Source organism: Harpegnathos saltator, unplaced genomic scaffold, assembly GCF_003227715.2.
Source record: "Harpegnathos saltator strain DR-91 unplaced genomic scaffold, Hsal_v8.6 scaffold349, whole genome shotgun sequence".
Lineage (NCBI taxonomy): Eukaryota > Metazoa > Arthropoda > Insecta > Hymenoptera > Formicidae > Harpegnathos > Harpegnathos saltator.
The window spans coordinates 193,104-215,098 of NW_020230149.1; the positions used below are offsets into that span (position 1 = coordinate 193,104).

At 36.8% G+C, this 21,995-nt stretch overlaps 1 protein-coding gene across 1 annotated transcript; it reads left to right on the forward strand.

Annotated features, from left to right (window-relative positions):
- The first annotated feature begins 4,446 nt into the window (after nucleotides 1-4,446).
- On the forward strand, nucleotides 4,447-6,343 carry LOC109504404 (putative odorant receptor 85d). Its single transcript, XM_025300299.1, has 7 exons — nucleotides 4,447-4,726; nucleotides 5,095-5,229; nucleotides 5,326-5,416; nucleotides 5,503-5,639; nucleotides 5,775-5,907; nucleotides 5,992-6,142; nucleotides 6,292-6,343. Exons 1-6 carry the CDS (start codon nucleotides 4,584-4,586, stop codon nucleotides 6,040-6,042), a joined length of 690 nt encoding a protein of 229 aa, XP_025156084.1. The 5' UTR covers nucleotides 4,447-4,583; the 3' UTR covers nucleotides 6,043-6,142; nucleotides 6,292-6,343.
- Nucleotides 6,344-21,995: the final 15,652 nt, after the last annotated feature.

A 21,995-nucleotide genomic window follows, 5' to 3' on the forward strand; every position in this document is an offset into this window, starting at 1 on the left:
ACAATTAGTATACTCTCTTTGCAACTATTTTCATGAATAGTAACATATAATAAATTAAAATATTTATGTTTTATTATTATAGATAGATAGATTTATTGATATTCTAGGATCATTATTCGTGCTACTTCTTTTTTTGTATATATTAGAAGTATGGTTTAGTTTTGAGAGATGGCACTAATGTCAGTTTTATCGAAGACATTCCGATCACGGTTATTGTTTCTTAATACTGTTGCGCTCACTCTCGCACTCGCGCTTGCACTCAGGTAAATGAAAACACTCGCGTAAGAATAACAAGCTTTTCTATATACAGCGCAGCTCACTCAAGCTTTAAACAAGAATAATTCTCTGATCTACAATTCTCGCGTCTGTCTACGATGACAGCTGGTCAAAGACTCTCTGTCAGCTGCTGTTTATTTCTTATTGATTTTCCGTCGTCCAGACAATCTGTTCAGTTGTCAAAATCAGATGCCTAAGGCTCACGGACAACGGACGCCGCCACAAACCTTGTGGCTCGGACACAACACTGCTCCCCCTCTTCGAAAAATTGTCGTCCCGACAATTCTCTTAGGCAAGGTCATCCTCTTCCTTGGCTCCAGAGATCTTCATGACTCTTGTCCTACCCTGAGCTGCTGCTACAAGTTACCGGACTCCATGAATTCCTGATCTCAATCAAAGATTCTGAATATCTTGACTCTTCGCCTTCAGAACATTATCTCTATCCCCGTCCTCTAGGAGGTGATCAGTCTCCAGGACCTTTCTAAAACGATCCGCTTGTTGTTCCGTTTCCTCCTTGGCTCCTCTTTGGATAAGGGGGGAGGAAACTACCGTGGACCCAACGTTCTTTTGAAGAATACCCCGAGTCTCTGCCTCGGCATTCGCCCAAAGCCCCACGGAAAAGCCACGATCAAAAACCGTGGGGGAGGCAGTCTTCTTAAAATCTTCTCGTTGATGTTACAACCGTTCCTTTCGAATTTAAATCTTGCGCCTTCTTAGTAATATTTTCCCCTGAAACAAACAAAAATAAAGGAGCGTATCTTTTTCAAAAAAAAAAATTGAATAAGTTTCACGGGTATCGGATATATCCTTTCCTAATTCTCAATTCCTCTTTCTTTGTAAAATGCTAATCTATCTGCATGAACTATTTTCTTTTTATGCTTCGGAGACATTTGGATACAGTATACAACGTCACTCAACCTTTTAATTACTTCATAAGGTCCTTCCCAATTTTTTTGAAGTTTGGGAGTTCTTCCTTTCTTCCGTTGTGGATTAAACAACCAAACCTTTTGACCAATTGAGAAAATAATATCTCATGCCTTTTTATCATGAAAAGGTTTACCCTTTTCAGACTTTAGTGATAAAGAATTTCGTGCCATTTTATGAATAAAATCTAACTTGTTTTTTAACTGAGGGACATAAGTTTCCTCTGACAAATTTTCCTCATTGTCAGGAGAAGTTCCACGAAGGAGATCTAAAGGAATTCTAAGGTTTCGAGCAAAATAAAGCTCTGCCGGAGTAAATTTCATTGTCTCATGTTTTGCAGAACGATAAGCTAAAAGACACATAGGAATCCATCTATCCCAATCTTTTTGATTTTCAGAAATGAATTTTGCTAAATAACTTAATATTATTCTTTGCTGGCGCTCAACTTGACTGTCAGATTGTGGATGCAAAGCAGTTTTTGCTTGTTTAAGTGGACCAGTTTTTGAGAAAAAACCCTCAAAAGTAAATCATACTCCTAATTGTACTCCTAACTTATATCATCTTTATTATAAGCATTGTGGAATTTCAGGTGCAAAAAAGGCTTAAAGTATACGATAATTGTCTAACGATTTCTAACGAACTATATTATGTGCTTTTCTCTAGATAATATCAAATAGAATATTTTTTAATAGTCAGAATTTTCATATAATATAGTTAATAATCCTAATAATAATTTTGCTTTCTTATAACAATTCTTGTAAAATTTAAGCCTTTTAACAAATTTTATAATGTATGGTCAACGTATCTCAATCATAAACAATGTAATTTTCGCTGTAAAAACTACTCTGTAAAGTCGAAAATTTGATGAGCGGTTTTACGTCAAACAACTCGATTGCAACGATTTTCATTGTGTGTGTCATATTTCCCGAGACTTGTCTTTTTCTAATACAATTGCAACCATTATGGGTTGTATATTCATACAGCACGATATCTTTAAAATAATTCGGACTTAAACGGTTTTCCAATGGAGACTTTCATAAAATCTGCGAACGTACTATACCGTGCAATTTCCACTGGACAACTTTGCGGCGACAATTAAGGGGACTGGAGGGTCAGATTGCTGAAAAATCGTGCTTATTTTTGATAATGTTTTGTGACGAACTGAATAAATGTGCAAGAATGAAAATTTTAGCTATATTTATACAACATATGAAAAGTAGAAAAATTTTGTTTATTAACGAATACTCGTATAAATATATGATATATATAGCTGAAATATACTCTGCTTTTTTTTCAAGTTATCGTTTTTGCAGTAATATCTCGGCTTTCGGTGGTCCAATCAAAGTGAATTTTAGCTAGAAATCTTAAGGAGGCTTATTAATATTCGGTGAACCACTAGAAAAAGAATCGAACAAAATTAACAAAATGGCAGTTATTATTAGGAAAAAATTGAAATTTTTCAGTTCTTTTACAATAAAAAAATTAATATCTCGAAATGAAATATTTTGACGGAGTTGTCCATGATTCACCTGAGAGCCATATGAACAAATATTATTGCTTTAAAATTTCAAATCGGTACGAAGCTCAGTTTTGGAGAAATCATTGCAAAAAGTTGAACAATAAAATTTCGAGAAAAACGCGTTTAAAATTTAAATGGACGTATATTTATATGAATATTTTTTTAAAAACAAAATTTTTCTACTCTTCATATATTATATAAATATATGTAAAATTTTCATTCTTGCACATTTATTCAATTCGTCACAAAATCATTATCAAAAACAAGTACGATTTTTCAGTAATCTGACCCTCTAGTCCCCTTAAGCAAAAACCAACCCGGACTATAATAGATACTGACTGTCGCTATCAATTACGAAAGGATTTCTTTCGTACATTTTTGTAGCTCTAACTCTAATGGCAATGTGAGCGTGCACACCGCGATACACGGTAATCAACGTTGAAACGGAATTTTTTATAAGCGACTGACGTGACTCGGAACTCGAGACATACGAGTTTTACTTTTATAAAGCGACAGTGATAGAGGCAAGAGAGAAGATGGATAGTATCGATAAGTTCTTTCAAGAGTCGCATTACAATATTATTCGTGTTTTGCTGGGGACTATCGGCCTGTGGCCCTTTCACAGCGTAACAAAGCGATATGCAATTTATTTCGGATTCTTATTATTAATCGCATCCGGATTGATATTCCAGGTACACAGTGGGAAAGTATTTAAATTTTCACTAATTATTCAGCACCATAATATAGTAATAATATAGTCGACTGTGACTGTCTAGAAGCTAGTTAAAATCACTAAATATGATGATAATTTATGTGGAACAACGTGCATTCCACTATGACCTAAAGGGTTAATACGTTAACTGCCATGAACAGCTCACTGATGATTTTCATTGTAATATTATAATACGATTCATTTACAAATTAAATGTAACCTTAAATTTATATAATTAAATCTGTACAAATAAATTAAATATCTTCAATAGAGATGAAAATAATCTAGATAATATATATATCATCGATCATATTTATTTATATATCATGAATAAAGCAAACTTTAAATAAGCTTTGAAATCATCGATCGAAATTAGTAGGGCAGTCAACGTGTTGAAATGAATCATTTTCATTAGATGATTGATGTGCTGATAATGCAAAACAAGAACAAAAGATTAATACGTATCATATAAAGTTAAATAATCTATTATGCATTTGTCACGAAACTGTATAATGTAATTGTGATGAATTTAGGTGTTGGGTATGATTGAAGTTTGGACAGATTCTTTCGAAGTGATCGATTGCTTGCCGCTATTAGTTTTAAGTGTTCTTTGTGTATCTAAAGTAATCTGCTTGATATATACATTACCCAAGGTGTGTAAATAAGAATAACGCAAGCTCAGTCGACCAATGTGATTATATTAAAACCATATATTATCCAAAAGAGAACGAATTTTATATCGAATGTTACCTATTATTGAATTGTGTGACTGCAGATCAAGTATCTTTTGATTCAAATGGAACGATATTGGTATTCTCCAAAATCGGATAATGAAAATAAAATTTTGCATTCTTACGCAATAAACGGACGTAAATTCAGCTGTGCGTATACAAGTGAGTATATACTTCATGTACATATACATCGTGAAAATATAGATATTTTGACATCATTTGCATAAATGTTTTCACATACTTTTGGCGAAAGTGGCTTAACGAATTCATATATTAATCAGTCGTGTTGCTCGGTCATTCTCCCTTCTTCCTATCCGCGACTCTATTGACTAAGTTTATCCACACGGGAGTCAACAAGAAATTCGATGGATCAACAAATATCGTAGATGCCCAAGCTGGAGTACCGTATCGCGTTAATTACATGGTCGACTTGGATACTTATTTTGTTCCGATTTTCCTACACACGGCCATGTGCGAAATATCGTACATGATATTTTTAGTCGCGGTCGACGTCCTGTATATGACGTTTGTGCAACATTGCTGTGGTTTACTCGCAGCCTTAAGGTAGTAATACGCATAATACATGTGTGAAATATAGATGTGTCAGTGCTTTTTTTTCAATTAGCGGCTAAATTCCTGTGTCATTTAAGAATTAGAGACTGCCATGAGTGAAATTCCACCTCATGCGAAAATTTTTTTGATCTTATTAAATGTTAAATTATTTGCTGCAAATAATAAATTCTCTATTTCTCATCTGATATTCAATAATAATAGAATATTTAATTGTATTTATTTCTTTAATCTCTAAAATAAAAAAAATATACTGGAATGAAATTTCATGATAGCATTAACGTGATTTTCTTTGATGGTAGCTTTTGGGAACTAATGTCATAATTTCAATTTCCTTACTTCTAAAACATATGATATCTTAGATATACCTTGGAGAATTCATTCGAATTTGAAGGCAATGTTGATGGATTGATGACAACATATATGAAACACTCGAAGAACAACAGATCTTACTCGATTATTGCTTACTGTATTCGAAGACATTCTGAAGCGATACAGTTAGTATCTACGATCTCTTGTTACTTTCATAAATAGTAATAATAAGTTAATAATACGCGAATTATAAATTAAGACGTTTCTATTTATTGTGATAGATTCATTGATATCCTAGAGTCGTTATTCAGGCTACCGCTCCTCATGCATATGGGTTGTATCATTACTATTATCAGTATCGTAGGATTTCAGGTATATATCTATAGTATTTCGAATATATATCAATATGCAACGACTTCATTGAGTTGTCAAGTTGTATTCAGGTCATGTTTTTTCAGGTGATAACAAATGCGGAAAGCATGAGCCGCGTTTTACGTCATTGTATTTATTTTAGCGGATCTGTTCTTAACGCGTTCTTTGAGAACTGGCAAGGTCAGAAAATTATAGATTACAGCGAAAAGGTGTACGAAGCTGCGTACGTTTGATGTAATAATAGGTTACACATTTTTAAAATTGAAATTCAAATCAAGTTAACTGTTCGCTGCACATCGATTATTCGAAAAATTCGATCATTTGAGACAATTGATAATATTAATCCACATACTTACAGATATAACGCGCAATGGTATGAAATGCCGAATGCAGCAAGAAAGCTCTTAATAATGATCATGTTAAGAAGTATAAAACCGTCGCAAGTAACTGCTGGCAAGATTATTATAATGTCTTACATGAATTTCAACGCAGTGAGTACAATTATTGGACGTGTATGTGAATACATATGTGTAAATGTTCCTTATTGATAGAGAATAAACAAATTTTTACTCAAGGTGATGCGTTTGTCGTCGTCGTATTTTATGTTATTGCAGTCTATGCAATAGACATTTTAAAAGCAACAGGCAATATTTATCACCTCGAATGTTGTTTGCCAATTGAACATATTGACCATTAAAGAAACATGTGTTGCGTTATGGACATATGGTTTGTATACAAGATTAAATCTATTTGTAATTTATGAAAATATTCTGACATTAGATATAAAAAGTATTGTATTCTGAGAAATTCTCACAGAAAATGGTTTATTTTTATACGATAATAAATAGTAAATAAATTATAAATTTTATATACAGGGTGAGGAAAAAATACCGGAACTCCGAAATACAATGTATATCGAAAAATATTAGGTCTAGGAAAAAGTTCGTGGCGTTTTTCCCGATAGATGGCGTCAATTGTAAATAACTCAAGTAACACAGATCGCAGCGACACTAAATGCTCGTTGGAAAGGTGACACTTCGAGCGTTACTTTGAGTGTATAAATATCGAAATTGGTGCAGTGGTTGGAAAGTTGTTTGCGTTTGAAAATGGAGAAAAGTAATGAAAAATTGCGCTATATTTTGCAATATTATTACGACAAAGGGAAGAACGCTGCGCAGGCTTATGAAAAAATTTGTGCTATGTACGGTGAAGGTACTTTATCAAAATCTACTGCGCAGAAATGGTTCGCTCGCTTTCGTTCTGGTAATTTTGATGTGAAAGATGAGTCAAGCTCTGGTCGTCCAATCACCGAAAAAGCTAATGAAATTCTTGAAAAAGTCAAGCAAGATAAGCATATCAGCAGTGTCGATATTGGTATGGAGCTAGGCATTGACCACAAAACTGTTTTGAACCATTTACACAAAGCTGGCTACAAAAAGAAGCTCGATGTATGGGTTCCTCATGAGTTGAGCGCGAAAAACATGATAAACCGAATTAACATCTGCGATGAGCTACTGAAACGCAATGAAATCGAGCCATTTCTGAAACGTGTCATAACCGGTGATGAAAAATGGATCACGTACGACAATCGGAAGCGTAAAAGATCGTGGATAAGGGATGGTGAGCTGTCACAAGCGTTCGCGAAGCCAGGATTGACGCCGAAAAAGGTGATGCTGTGTGTGTGGTTGGACTGGAAGGGAATCGTTCACCATGAGCTACTTCCAGTTGGTCAGACGATTGATTTTCAACTCTATTGTGGACAACTAGAGAGATTACGCCAGGCAATTGAAAGAAAATGGCCCGAATTGAATAATAGGAAAGGTGTTGTCTTCCATCATGACAACGCCCGACCACACACTTCTTTGATGACCTGTCAAAAATTGCGAGAGCTTGGTTGGGAAGTTTAGATGCATCCACCGTATAGTCCAGACATAGCACCCTCTGACTATCACTTGTTCTGATCTCTGTACAACATTCTCAATGGAATTAAGCTGGTTTCAAAAGAAGCCTGTGAAAACCACTTGATTCAGTTTTTCAACCAAAAACCACAGTTCTTCACCGATGGCATCATGGCTCTACCCGAAAAATGGCGAAACATTGTCGATAATAATGAAGCATATTTGGTTTAAATAAATTCATTTTCACACTATAAGAAAACCAGTTGAATTTTACGAAAAAAACGCCACGAACTTTTTCCCAGACCCAATATAATTTTTATGAAAAAATATTTCAGACAAAAGTTGTAGGGTTTCAAGTAACGCATTACATAGTAATATCAGTATGACTTTACATAGCGTTGTCAAGGTCACGTGAAGGTCATCTTAAATTTCTTAAATAGATTTTTTCATTACATATACTTGTAGCTTATCTCGAGGGCTTTCCAAAATGCTATAACTTAATGGCTTTTCATTAAACATTTTACGAGTTACAAGATAAGTTCTTGCAGCACTTCTTCAGATCTTTTCAAGGCTTATCCACTTTACCCTCTTTAAGTAAGTCATTTCGAAATTATCAAGCTTTTTATGGTAAGATATCTAGCTCACGAAGGCGAGATCGCCAATTGTCCAGCCAACTAAAGCGAGACTGTCCAGCCAAATAAGGCAAGACTGTCCAGTCAACTAAGGCAAGACTGTCCAGACATTTAAGGCGAGACTATCCAGTCAACTAAGACAAGACTGTCCAGCCAACTAAGGCGAGACTATCCAACCAACTAAGGCAAGACTGTCCAGTCAACTAAGGCAAGACTGTCCAACCAACTAAGGCGAGACTGTCCAGTCAACTAAAGCGAGATTGCCAATTGTCCAGCCAACTAAGGCAAGACTGTCCACTCAACTAACGCAAGACTGGAAAAGTTTATAGCAAAGCTGGCCACAATCTGCACATTTCGGGCGAAATTCAGTAGGTGACGCCTACCGTCCCTCTCGCACCGCTTTGCGTTCAACGGCTAGGGCGACGATTGCGGTGCACTCAGGCGTCGCTGTATAAGAAATCAGCTGGTCCATCACATTATCATTAAAATTATTTCCTCGTTTAATAATCACTTTAAAATATATATGTTTACGTGTTTAATATATATATATATATTTTTTATATACATATATTATATATATATACAGGGTGCACGATTTATCTGAAGACATTGAAATATCTCGAGAACTATGCATTGGATAAAAAAAAGTGGTTAATGAAAGTTGTTAGTCTCGAAGGGGGACATCCAATAATACCAAACTCGAACCTCCCACCCCACCCCCTGGGGGTGGGGGTTGGGGCAACTTTAAAATCTGAAATGGAAATCTCCATTTTTTATTGCAGATACGGATTCTACGCCACAAAATACGTAAATTTTGTCCGAAACTTTTTTTTTTATTCGTGATAGATGGCACTGTAATCGCAAAAAATTATATTTTCCACAATTCTCCAGAAATCATCATTGGATTGAGAAATAAAAAATACCTGTTCAATATTTTTAAAAAACATAATAAAAATTATCCCCCCCCATCCTCTCGGGGTAGGGTGGGTGGTAACGTTCAAATCTCAGATGGAAACCCGAATCGAAGAGGGAACTGCTCGACGCGCCACTGTGGGTGTATGGCGAATTACGGCTTATTATAAAAGGCAGTGCAATGCTATCTATTACGAATGAAAAAAATTGTTTCAATAAAAATTTCACGTACAATCTAATTCTGCAAAGAAAAATGTGGGTCCCCATTTGAGATTTGAACGTTATCACCCACCCTACCCCGAGAGGATGGGGGGAATAACTTTTATTATGTTCTTTAAAAATATTGAACAGGTATTTTTTATTTCTCAATCCAATGATCATTTCTGGAGAATTGCGGAAAATATAATTTTTTGCGATTACAGCGCCATCTATCACGAATCAAAAAAAAGGTTTCGAACAAAATTTACGTATTTTGTGGCATAGAATCCGTATCTGCAATAAAAAATGGGGGTTTCCATTTCAGATTTCAAAGTTGCCCCAACCCCCACCCCCAGGGGGTGGGGTGGGAGGTCTAGTTTGGTATCATTGGATGTCCCCCTTCGAGACTAACAACTTTCATTAACCACTTTTTTTTATCCAATGCATAGTTCTCGAGATATTTCAATGTCTTCAGATAAATCGTGCACCCTGTATATATATATATATATATATATATATATATATACCATGTATGCGTATACAGGGTGAGTCAATTAAAGTGTTACAGACTTATATCTTGGAAATGAATAATTTTAGAGAAAAATGTTTCAGACAAAAGTTGTATGGTATTAAATGGGACATAAGAAGGTATCACTGATTAGACCTTGATTAGCCATTTGAAGGTTACGTGAAGGTCACCAACAATTTTTCAAATGGAATGCCCTACTTTTTTGGCATATTCTTATAACGTATTTCAAGAGCTTTCCAAAACACTACAACAAAGTATCTTTTTGTTAAGTACATCCAGAGTTATGAAGCTTCAAAGTTGCAGTACCGCCGGCATTTGCATTATCCAAGGTGTACCGCGTGGAGGTTGTACGGTCGGATTTACACCTCTTTGTATGTGTGTGTGTATGTGTGTGTGCGTGCGAACACGCACATATACACACACACACGCGCGCACGCGTACACACACACAAGAGGTGTAAATCCGATCGTGCAACCTCCATGCGGTACACCTTGGGTAATGCTAATGCCGACGATACTGTAAATTTGAAGCTTCATAACTCGGGATGTACTTAACAAGAAAATACTTTGTTGTAGTGTTTTGGAAAGCTCTTGAAATACGTTATAAGAATATGACAAAAAAAGTAGGGCGTTCTATTTGAAAAATTGTTGGTGACCTTCACGTAACCTTCAAATGGCTAATCAAGGTCTAACCAATGATACCTTCTTATGTCCCATTTGACACTATACAAATTTTGTCTGAAACATTTTTCTCTAAAATTATTCATTTCCAAGATATAAGTCTATAACACTTTAATTGACTCACCCTGTATATACATACACACATACATACAGGGTGTCCCATAATTGTAGAACACGAACTCCATAGCGGCATAGAGCTAAGCGAGAGGAACAAAAAAGTCCTTTTTCATTTAGCAATATCTCACATAATCTTTTAGTAATAACCGCGTAAAGTTTGGCGTTTGTCACACCCATCGCGACCTATACACGCTCCGCGGCGAGCTGTATGCGTAGGAGCTGAGCAATAACGCGTCTCGCGCTATCGCGATGGCATCTTGGCGCTTTGACGCCGCGCGATGGTCAGCGTGAGCCGCGTTATCGCTCAGCCCCTACACATACAGCTTGCCGCGGAGCATCCATAGACCGCTCTGAGCGTGACAAACGCCAAACTTTACGCGGTTATTACTAAAAAACTATGTGAGATATCGCTAAATGAAAAAGAACTTTTCTGTTCTTCCCGCTTAGCTCTATGCCGCTATGGTGTTCGTGTTCTACAATTATGGGACACCTTGTATATAGGGTTCTCAAAAAGTCTTTGAACGATAAAATATCTCAAAAACAATCAGTTTTTGGAAAAAATGTTTCAGGCAAAAGTTGTAAGGTTTAAAATGGTCTTTAAAATGATCTATTTACTGATCTTGTCAGTTTGACCTTGGCTAGCGTCAACAAGGTCAGGGCAAAGTCACCTTGAACTTTTCAAATGGAACGCCCTACTTTTCTTGGCATATTCTTATAACGTATTTGAAGAGCTTTCCAAAACACTACAACAAAGTATTTTTTGTTAAGTATATCCCGAGTTATGAAGCTTCAAAGTTACAGTACCGTCGGCATTAGCATTACCCAAGGCATAGCGCGTGGAGGTTGCACGATCAGATTTACACCTATTGTGTATGTGTATATGTGTGTGTGTGTGTGTGTGCGTGTGTGTGCGTGTGTGTGTGTGCGCGTGTGTGCGTGTGTGTGTGTGCGTGCGTGTGCGTGTGTGTGTGTGTGTATGTGCGTCTACGTGTTATGTACCAGAAACATGGACCCCACGTTTCGTCACTCTCGTAGTATTTCATGACTCCAAACCCTTTCTGTTGTGTAAAGTGACTTTATCTCATCTTTTAAGATGTGCAACATTTTTCAATTAATTAAATGTTCAAATTGTCTTCCTTCTATCATTTGACAATGAGGTTTGGAGTCATGAAATACTACGAGATTGACGAACCGTGGGGTCCTTGCTTCTATTACATAATGCGCAGACGCGCGCACACACACACACACACACACGCACACGTACGCACACACACACACGCACACACACACACGCACACACACACACACATACACACGACACGCACACGCACACACGCACGCACACGCACACACGCACGCACACACACGCACACACACACACACACAATAGGTGTAAATCTGATCGTGCAACCTCCACGCGCTACACCTTGGGTAATGCTAATGCCGACGATACTGTAACTTTGAAGCTTCATAACTCGGATGTACTTAACAAAAAAATACTTTGTTGTAGTGTTTTGGAAAGCTCTTCAAATACGTTATAAGAATATGCCAAGAAAAGTAGGGCGTTCTATTTGAAAAGTTCAATGTGACTTTGCCCTGACCTTGTTGACGCTAGCCAAGGTCAAACTGATAAGATCAGTAAATAGACCATTTTAAACCTTACAACTTTTGCCTGAAACATTTTTTCCAAAAACTGATTGTTTTAGAGATATTTTATCGTTCGAAGACTTTTTGAGAACCCTGTATAACGCATAAACATATATATTTGAAAGTAATTATTAAGCGAGGAAAAAATTATATATATATTTAAATATTAGGAGTACAAATAAGTTTCCGCCGTTTGACAAAATATGGCCCCTCTAGAAAGTTATGTTGAAATTGTCAGATATAAAACGTAATATCGTAAGTTTGAACATCTGATAACAACATAACCTTGAAGTACTAGTGACTCCGTATCAGCATCACATACCTTTTTCGTGCGAAAATATCAAGTTTTGTGCCGAATAAGCATTATTTGCGGGAACTTTTGATTTACTTCCTTAATTTGAAGAAATCTGCAGCTGAGGCGCATCGATTGCTTGTAGAAACATGTGGTGAGACTGCTTTAAGTGAGAGAAGTTGTCGTGAGTGGTTTCAAAAGTTTAAAAACGGTGAGTTTAACGTGGACGACAAAAAACGTAATGGAAGGCCGAAAGTGTACGAAGAAACGGAATTGGAAGCATTATTGGAGGAAGATTCGTGCCAAACGCAAGAAAAACTTGCACTTACATTAGAAGTGACTCAACAAGCAATTTCACATCGTTTAAAATCGTTAGGAATGATTAAAAAACAAGGAAATTGGGTTCCATATGAACTGAAGCCGAGAGACGTTGAACGCCGATTTTGCACGTGTGAAATGCTGCTTTCCCAGGCATAAAAGAAAGGGTTTTTTGCATCGTATAGTCACTGGTGATGAAAAATGGATCCACTACGATAACCCAAAGAAGAGAAAATCATGGGGACCACCTGGCCATGCTTCAACATCGACAGCCAAACCGAATATTCATGGAAAAAAACTCATGCTGTGTATTTGGTGGGATCAGCTTGGTGTCGTGTATTATGAGTTGCTCAAACCGAGCGAAACCATTACTGGAGCTCTCTATCGAATACAATTAATGAGATTGAGCCGAGTACTCAAGGAAAAACGCGCCCATTACTACTCCAGACACGACAAAATTATTTCCCTACATGACAACAGTCAGCCACATGTTGCAAAACAGGTCAAAACCTATTTGAAAACACTTAATTGGGAAGTCCTATCCCACCCGCCATATTCACCAGACATTGCCCCTTCCGATTGTTACTTGTTCCGGTCGATGGCACATGGCCTGTCTAAGCAGCGCTTTACATCATATGAAGATACTAAAAATTGGGTCGATTCGTGGATAGTCTCAAAAGATGAAGAGTTCTTCCGACGTAGTATCCGAATGCTGCCAGAAAAATGGGAAAAAGTAGTAGCTAGTAATGGACAATACTTTGAACAAAACGTAATGTACCGTTCTTTCACAATAAATTCCTAATTTTTGATAAAAAATGATTTTGATAGAAAGAAATAGGCGGAAACTTATTTGTACTCCTAATAATGAATTACAATGTATAATTAAAAGAATGACATCATTAAAAAAGTATAATTAAAAAACTATTATAATAGATTTCCACATCACCCATGAGGTACTATTGCTGTTGCGTTTTTTTTTAAGCGGTTTCCCAAATAGGCCTATTCTACTAAATAATGAAGACAAAATACGATAAAATATACGTCTCGGCAGGAAAACTAAATGAAAAGAGGTAAATGATCATTTAAGAAGAAATAAACTAGAATGTCTTGGGTCGTTTAGACTCTACTATGGATGATATATCCACAGACATTTTAAAAGAACTAGCTCGCATCAACGAAGAAAGTGATGTATCATTTAGAGAAGAACGTTTATCCGTTTTTGTCAATTTCATTCTTGAGAAGGAGCATTCGCATAAATATGTGGACCCAAATATAAAGAAAATTCGGAGACCAAAATCTCTAAGACGTGGATAAGATGAACAATCTAAAATTTTGAAAAACTCGGTCTCCTTTTCTAATCGGGATTTCAAAGAAATATCGCATTGCAAATCATACAATTCTTCCTGAAGAAATAGGCTTTGTTCCTCGATTTGCGCGGTAAGAGGATTGCTAAAGAGGATTAAATCTTGTCTTAAACTTTCAAAGTCAGAAAAACGCCTATCAAATTGATCAATTAAAGATTGAATAATATTCAGTTGCTTTGGAAAATTGCAATTTGTGCCGTGTTCTTCAAAGAGAATTTGACAAGAAGGGAAAAAGTTAAGAACATTACCTTGCAACTGATTTTTAAGAAGCAACAATTTTCTGCGGAAAGCATCGATACAACTAACTAATTACGTAATTGTTTGATTGGACTTTTGCAGCTTTAAATTTAGAATATTTAAATGATTTGTTAAATCAGTTATTAAAGCAAGCTCGCTAAGCGAGTCTAAATCTTCGAAGAAAATCTAAATTCGTCCAATTTTATGGGATATTCGTCTTGCAAAAAAAGGAATATCTCCTTTCTTATTGCGAAGAATTTTTCAAGACATTTTCCTGCACTGAGCCATTGCACTCATAATATAAAGGGACATCTGTGTAGCTTGCGTTATGCTCTTCGAGAAAGTGTTGGAATTTACGATGAGAAAGAAATTTTTGGCTACCTTTAATTAAATTAATAATTTTTGTGACCGTTTTCATGGCGCTACTTAGTTTAATATCTTTCCCACATAACGCTTCTTGATGAATTATACAATGAATAACAGGGAATTTGAACTTTCGCTGCTTCAAATGTCCGAAGAACTCGTTTTTTAAACCTATCATTGCTTTTGCGCCATTGGTGACTACAGTCGAACATTTGGAGAAATCGATGTCAAACTTTTGTAGACATTAGCTAACAGCCTTGAAGATCTCTGCACCTGTTGTTCTATGCAATGATACAAAATCTAAAAGCTCCTCGACATATAAAAAATCGTTTTGTACGATTTGAGCAAAAGTACTCAGTTGACTCACATGTCGATTATCGGTGCTTTCATCGAGACATAAAGAATAATAAGAACAAGACGCTAATAAAAATTTTAATCTCTCCTCTAAAAATAACGCAATATCATTAATCCGTGATTTCACGATTTTACAATTTAAAGGAATGCTTGCAGCTTCTTCTAAAGTTATCAAATCTCCAAACGATTCGACTACTGCGATGAGGCATTCCTTTACAAATTCCCCTTCACTAAACGGCTTGGATTCTTTTGCGATGAGATGTGATATTGCATACGACGCGGTAAGGGCTTTCGTAGAAGATGGAATATTCTCGACATTTAAAGATGGAATATTCGCGACCTTCTTTATAAACTGATTTTAATGCCTCAATTATATTTTGTTTCTCCTCGTCCACATATTTTGAATACTCCTGAAAATGTTAAATATTATAATGTCTATAAAGGGAATATTTTTTAATAATCGATGGTTAAAAACCACACAAAAGACAGATGACGCTATCGGAAATATAAGCGAAGAAAATTTTCTCCCATACCTTATTTAAAGTTTGCTCGAGCTTTTGATTCCTATCCATTGTTCCTATCCTATCCAGAGAAATCCAGCCAGAAGACTACATCAAAGCAGAGACACAAAATCACAGTAAAACTTGAGATAAAATTGCCAAACTGTCTGTATTCTCGCAAGAGACCTTTAACGAACAGACTCTCGTACAGATTGTGGAAACAGACAGACCGTAAAACAATTGCATATCAGTCAGTAACAGAAGTCTGTCCAAGCAACATTGAACACGTTAAAGGTCTAGTGCGTGTTTGTAGATAAAGTGTATAAGTAGATAGAATATTCAAACTATGTGGATAAGGAGAAACGTAATATATTTGAAGGATTAAAATTGGTTCATGAAGAAAGTCGTAATATGAGTGTCGAGAATTTTCAATGTTCAACGAAAACCCTTATCGCGTCATATGCGATATCAAATTTCATTGCAAAAAATTCCAAATTCTTTAGCAAAGAAAAATTTACAAAGGAAGAAATGGCTCATCGCAGCGGTCAAATCGTTTGGAGATTTGGTAACTTTAGAAGCTACAAGCATTCCATTAAATCTGTAAAATTTGTAAAATAGATAGATGATTCACAAATTCATCTTTAGAAGAGAAATTAAAATATTCATTAGCGTCTTATTCGTATTATTCGTATTATTCATTCTATATTGATGAGAACACGGATATCGGCATGTGAGTCAACTATGTATTTTTATTCAAATCATATGTAAAACGATTTTTCATATGTCGAGGAGTTCTTAGACTTTGTATCATTACACGGGAGAACAACGGGTATTAAGATCTTTAAGACTGTTAGCCAAATTCTATAAAAGTTTGACATCGATTTCTCCAAATGTTCGGCTATAGTCATCGATGCCGCAAAAGCAATGATAAGTTTGAAAAACGGCTTTTTTGAACAAATAAGTCAGTGAGGTTTTAAAATCTCTGTTACTCATTGTATCATTCGTCTTATCTACGTCTTAGAGATTCGTACGCAATTTTGCCTCTTCGGCGTACTCTTTGTTCTAAAGTTTTGTTTTCCTGCCGAGCCATACATTTTATCGTATTTCGTCTTTGTTATTTAGTGAAATTAGCCTATTGACGAAACCACTTTAAAAAAAACGCACCAGCAATAGCACCTCACGGATGAAATCTATTGCAATAATTCTTTAATTATACTTTTTTTAATGATGTCATTCTTTTAATTATACATTGTTTTATTATACATTATATTCTATACATTGTTTTATTATAACTATTTATATATATACATTAACTATTTATATATATATACAAGGTTGCGCTGACTGTCGTGATGGCATCTTGGCTCTTTGACGCCGCGCGACGGTCAGCGCAAGCCGCGTTATCGCTCAGCTATGCACACAGGTTGCCGCGGAGCGTTTATAGGCCGCGCTGGGTGTGGAAAACGCCTAACTTTGCGCTGTTATAATTAAAAACCTATTACGATTTTCACATTATGGCACAGGACTTTCGTGTTCCTCTCACATAGCTCTATGTCCTTACGGAGCCCGTGTCCCAAAGTTCTGACACACCCTCTATATATAATTTTTTCCTCGCTTAATAATTACTTTCAAATATATATGTTTATGCATTATATATGTATATATATATATATATATAATATATATATAATATCCATATATATATATATATACACCAAAACGCAAAAAACCCGGTGTACCAAAAATTTGGGAAAAAATTACAAAATTTCAAATGATCATAACTTGGTAAATAATGAAGAGAACAAGTATGCGCAGAAATGCAAAATGAAGCTTGAAACGTCCTCTTTAAGAATATCTGAATGGCAATTATGCTCGGCCATTTTTTTCAAAATGGCGGATGATAAAGTGAGAGGATGCAAAATTGATAATCAAAGGTCCGTGTTTGCGATGGTGCATGGTGTGCATCAGATATCGCAGCGTAATGGGACCAAATGCACATGAAAGTATAGTGTTATCTTTAAAATGCTACTTTACCGAGCTCGATGTGATCATTTTTCACTGAGTTGTTTCAAATTTTGCTAAAAATGCGGTTTTCTTGTTAAATTTGCATAATTCAGTGAATAAGTATCGCATCAAGCTCTATAACGAAGTATTTTAAAGAAAACATTCTATACTTTTAGGTACTTTTCGTCCCATTGAGCTGCGACACTTACTTTGCTCCATGCGCCGTCGCACGCTTGAACCTTTTTTTAGCAACTTTTCATGTTCTCCTTTTTATCACCCGCCATTTTGAAAAAATATCGTTGCGCACAATTTCGATAGATCTTTCGAAAAGTACGGTTTCAAAGCTTTCAAACCGTTTTTGAAATTTGCTGCTAGAATATTTAGGTGTCGAGATATTCAATTTCGAATTTGCAACAAATGTCGATTCAGCGAGGCTTAAGGGGCTAAGAGGCGGTTCGTTTGGCTCTTTCATAATTTCAATAACCGCGTTCATTATCCTCTATACAATAATTTACACAATTTTGCGAATTGGAAATTTAATTTTTATCAAAAGTTATCATTCTTTACCCTTCAGTTACGCATGATCACTGTGATATACACTTTAGTTCGCGAAGCTGTCCCTAGCTCTCTACCTTCTCCGTACGATTGACCATTATGGTACACAGCTTGAATATGCTGTTCAGGATCGCGCCTGAGTTCGCGGTGACCCGGCGCGCGGGATGCCGAGTCGCTGGACGCCACCTGAACGTCGAAATTCCCTGGCGCTCCTAGTCCACGGAGCCACCGCGACGCGGCGATCTGGGTTGTCGCGCGCGCGAGCCCCTCGGCTCGCACGCGAGTTCGAGCTGCCCAGGACATATAAGAGTGCCCGCGGAGACGATCAGAGATTGCCTTCGTACAGCTTTTGGCCTTCGTACGGTCCACCGCCGATAATGGCACTATCTCTTGTACGCTGGACTTCGCGAGTTTGTCAGTACGCCGCGCTTACGTTCTGGCTTGACTGAGATTCTGTCGGTGCGCCGAGCTTTAACGCCTGGCTTGACTAGATTTTTCTTAAATGTATGTGCCAAGACAATAAACAAAGACAAACAATTTTCCTTTTCCGAACGTGTTCACTCCGATAAGCGCTGCCTCGTGCGACTTTCCTTTTTCCGTCTTTTCCTTTCGAGGCGCGTTGCTTCGTGCAACTTCATCAATTTAAACCATAATTGATTGTTTCGCATCGAAATTATTGTGTCGATTATGGCGACGATAAATCCTGAAAAGGCTGCTCAAGTTATTGCTTTAATTGAAGATGGCAGAAGTCGAAGGTACGTTGCTCAGGCACTTGATTTGTCAGTGTCAACTGTGCAACGTGCTTATGCCAGGTACTTACAAACCAATTCTTTCCATAGAAGGCCTGGTTCGGGACGTCCTCGATGTACCAATCACAATGATGACCGATTTATTGTTTCAAATTTGTTAAGAGACAGACATCGAACATCTGCTCAAATTAGAAACAATTTAAGGGATGTCCGCAACATTAATGTATCCGTTAACACCGTTCGGAGAAGATTAAAGGAACAAAATCTGCTTTCGCGCAGGCCAGCAGCTGTACCTTTGCTTAAATGTCACCATCGCGTAGCTCGACTCAATTTTGCAGTTGAGCATAGAGACTGGACTTACGCAGACTGGAGCAAAGTACTCTTTAGCGATGAATCTCGTTTTTGTGTCTATTCTCCAGATGGACGAGAACGAGTTTATCGTCGCGGTGGAGAACGATTTGCAGACTGTACGGTAAGTGAGAGGCATAGCTACAATGGAGGCTCTGTAATGATTTGGGCAGGAATTTCAGCTAATGCTCATACATTTCAGATCTGCACTTTTTTGACAAGAATATGAACGCAGATGTATACGTGGAAGACATACTCATTCCGTATGTTGTTCCGTACGCACCCTTCATCGAAGAGAACTTCTTGTTTATGCAAGACAATGCTCGACCACACACTGCGAGAAGAGTGCTTGATTTCTTCGATGAAGTTGGCATAAATCGACTCGATTGGCCAGCAAATAGTCCAGATTTAAATCCAATCGAACACTTATGGGACAACCTCGGCAGGAAAGTACGAAATCACGTACCTGCTCCTCAGTCACCGCGAGAACTGCGAATAATTCTCGAAAACGAATGGAATACAATTACGCAGGATGAAATTAAAAGACTAATAAGGAGTATGCCTGATCGTATGAATGAGGTAATACGCGCACGAGGCAGTCATACCCACTATTAGTACACACACACCACACACATAGCAGAGAGGGTTTGGAATCATTAATTACTGCAGGAGTGACGAACTGCGGGGTCCTTATCTCTGCTGTAACACCACACACACACACACAACATACAATGGGACTTTTCCTACCAGTAAAACTCCATGCGGTTTATATTGGGAAGACTTACAACCATAATTTGAGCTAATGACAGCGGTATCTTAAAACGCAATTCATCTTTATTACGTAATATCGATTACGCAAAATGAAGAACCTAAATTGAATTTTACTTTCATTTTCCTGGCTTTCAAAATAATAAATGCAAATCATTGAATATATTGTGCTGGTTATGTAAATTATTATATAGAGAAACATGAACACAGCTATTGAAATTATGAAAGAGCAAAACGAACCGCAGAGCCTCTTAGCCCCTTAAGCCTCGCTGAATCGACATTTGTTGCAGATTCGAAATTGAATATCTCGACATCTAAATATCCTAGCAGCAAATTTCAAAAACGGTTTGAAAGCTTTGAAACCGTACTTTTCGAAAGATCTATCGAAATTGTGCGCAACGATATTTTTTCAAAATGGCGGGTGATAAAAAGGAGAACATGAAAAGTTGCTAAAAAAAGGTTCAAGCGTGCGACGGCGCATGGAGCAAAGTAAGTGTCGCAGCTCAATGGGACGAAAAGTACCTAAAAGTATAGAATGTTTTCTTTAAAATACTTCGTTATAGAGCTTGATGCGATACTTATTCACTGAATTATGCAAATTTAACAAGAAAACCGCATTTTTAGCAAAATTTGAAACAACTCAGTGAAAAATGATCACATCGAGCTCGGTAAAGTAGCATTTTAAAGATAACACTCTATACTTTCATGTGCATTTGGTCCCATTACGCTGCGATATCTGATGCACATCATGCACCATCGCAAACACGGACCTTTGATTATCAATTTTGCATCCTCTCACTTTATCATCCGCCATTTTGAAAAAAATGGCCGAGCATAATTGCCATTCAGATATTCTTAAAGAGGAAGTTTCAAGCTTCATTTTGCATTTCTGCGCATACTTGTTCTCTTCATTATTTACCAAGTTATGATCATTTGAAATTTTGTAATTTTTTCTCAAATTTTTAGTGTACTGGGTCTTTTGCGTTTGAGTGTATATATGTATATGTGCAGATTAATGACGCAGATTAACTTTCTGCTAATTTTTTGGTGTTCGGTTTTGCTGAAATAAAATATCTGAATCGTTTTAGAATGCTTCTTTGCCCAAATATTCTTGGTCAATCATTACTTTGATCACTGCGTTCCCATAGAATTGGTTAGCTTATGCTTAAATGTTTTCAAGCGATATTCATCCGCCATATTGGATTCGACATTTTGAATTTAGTAACTTTCATCCCGGATTTGTATTTAGCCACTCCAAAATATTCTCATCACGACCGCAATTTTTATCTGATGGGTTCTACACTCTTCGGTACGACATTTGAAATTCAGTTTTTCTAAGTTTAACTAACATTTCAATGTTTATAAATTTTTCTTTCGACAACGATGCGTTTAATCGAAAAATCGCAAGAGAGCATTTGTATTCAAAATTTTACATAGAATATGATCATATTTTTGCAACTGTAAAATTTTCAGTTTTGATGTTTCATCCGCCATATTGGATCCGCCATGTTGAATTCTCAATAAGGCCACACGGCTAATGAATGTCTATATCACAAAGAATATTTAGAATCCCGGAAACATTTTTTTGGTAAAACCAATCGTGGAGAGAAGGAATAATTCTAATTTTTTCCCCTTCTTCCGCGTTTGCTGGCGCCATTCTGAATCCGCCATTGAGAATTTCCGAAAAGGTCACACGGCTAATGAAAGTAGACATCATAAAGAAAATTTTCAGCCCCGGTAAAAATTTTTTGGTTGAAACCAAATTTGGCGAGCAAGGGTGGTCGGTTTCGCAAAGAATGCCCCATATACGAGGGTAGTCCGATAAGTACTTAGCCCACAAAAGAAAAACGAAAATTTTGGAAAAGTGGCGATTTATTTCTCAACATACGAGGGCGGTCCGATTAGTACTTAGCCTTACCGCTCGACTATCGCAAGAGAAATTTACTATCGTGTAGTACATTCTCGTAGACGGCTACTGTCGAAATTTCAGCCGAATCGGACTCGTAGTTTTGTTTTGACCGCGTGTGGAAGCGGGCGTGTCCGCGGATTTTAGAAAAATGGAAAAAGAGTAATATCGGTCGGTGATTCGATTCTTGTTTTTGGAAGGGAAATCG

Coding starts and splice junctions, on each gene's coding strand:
- LOC109504404 (XM_025300299.1), top strand. CDS start 4,584: ATGGTCGACTTGGATACTTATTTTGTTCCGATTTTCCTACACACGGCC. Junction 5,230..5,325: donor AGACATTCTGAAGCGATACA/GTTAGTATCTAC, acceptor TTATTGTGATAG/ATTCATTGATATCCTAGAGT. Junction 5,908..5,991: donor CTTACATGAATTTCAACGCA/GTGAGTACAATT, acceptor TTTTTACTCAAG/GTGATGCGTTTGTCGTCGTC.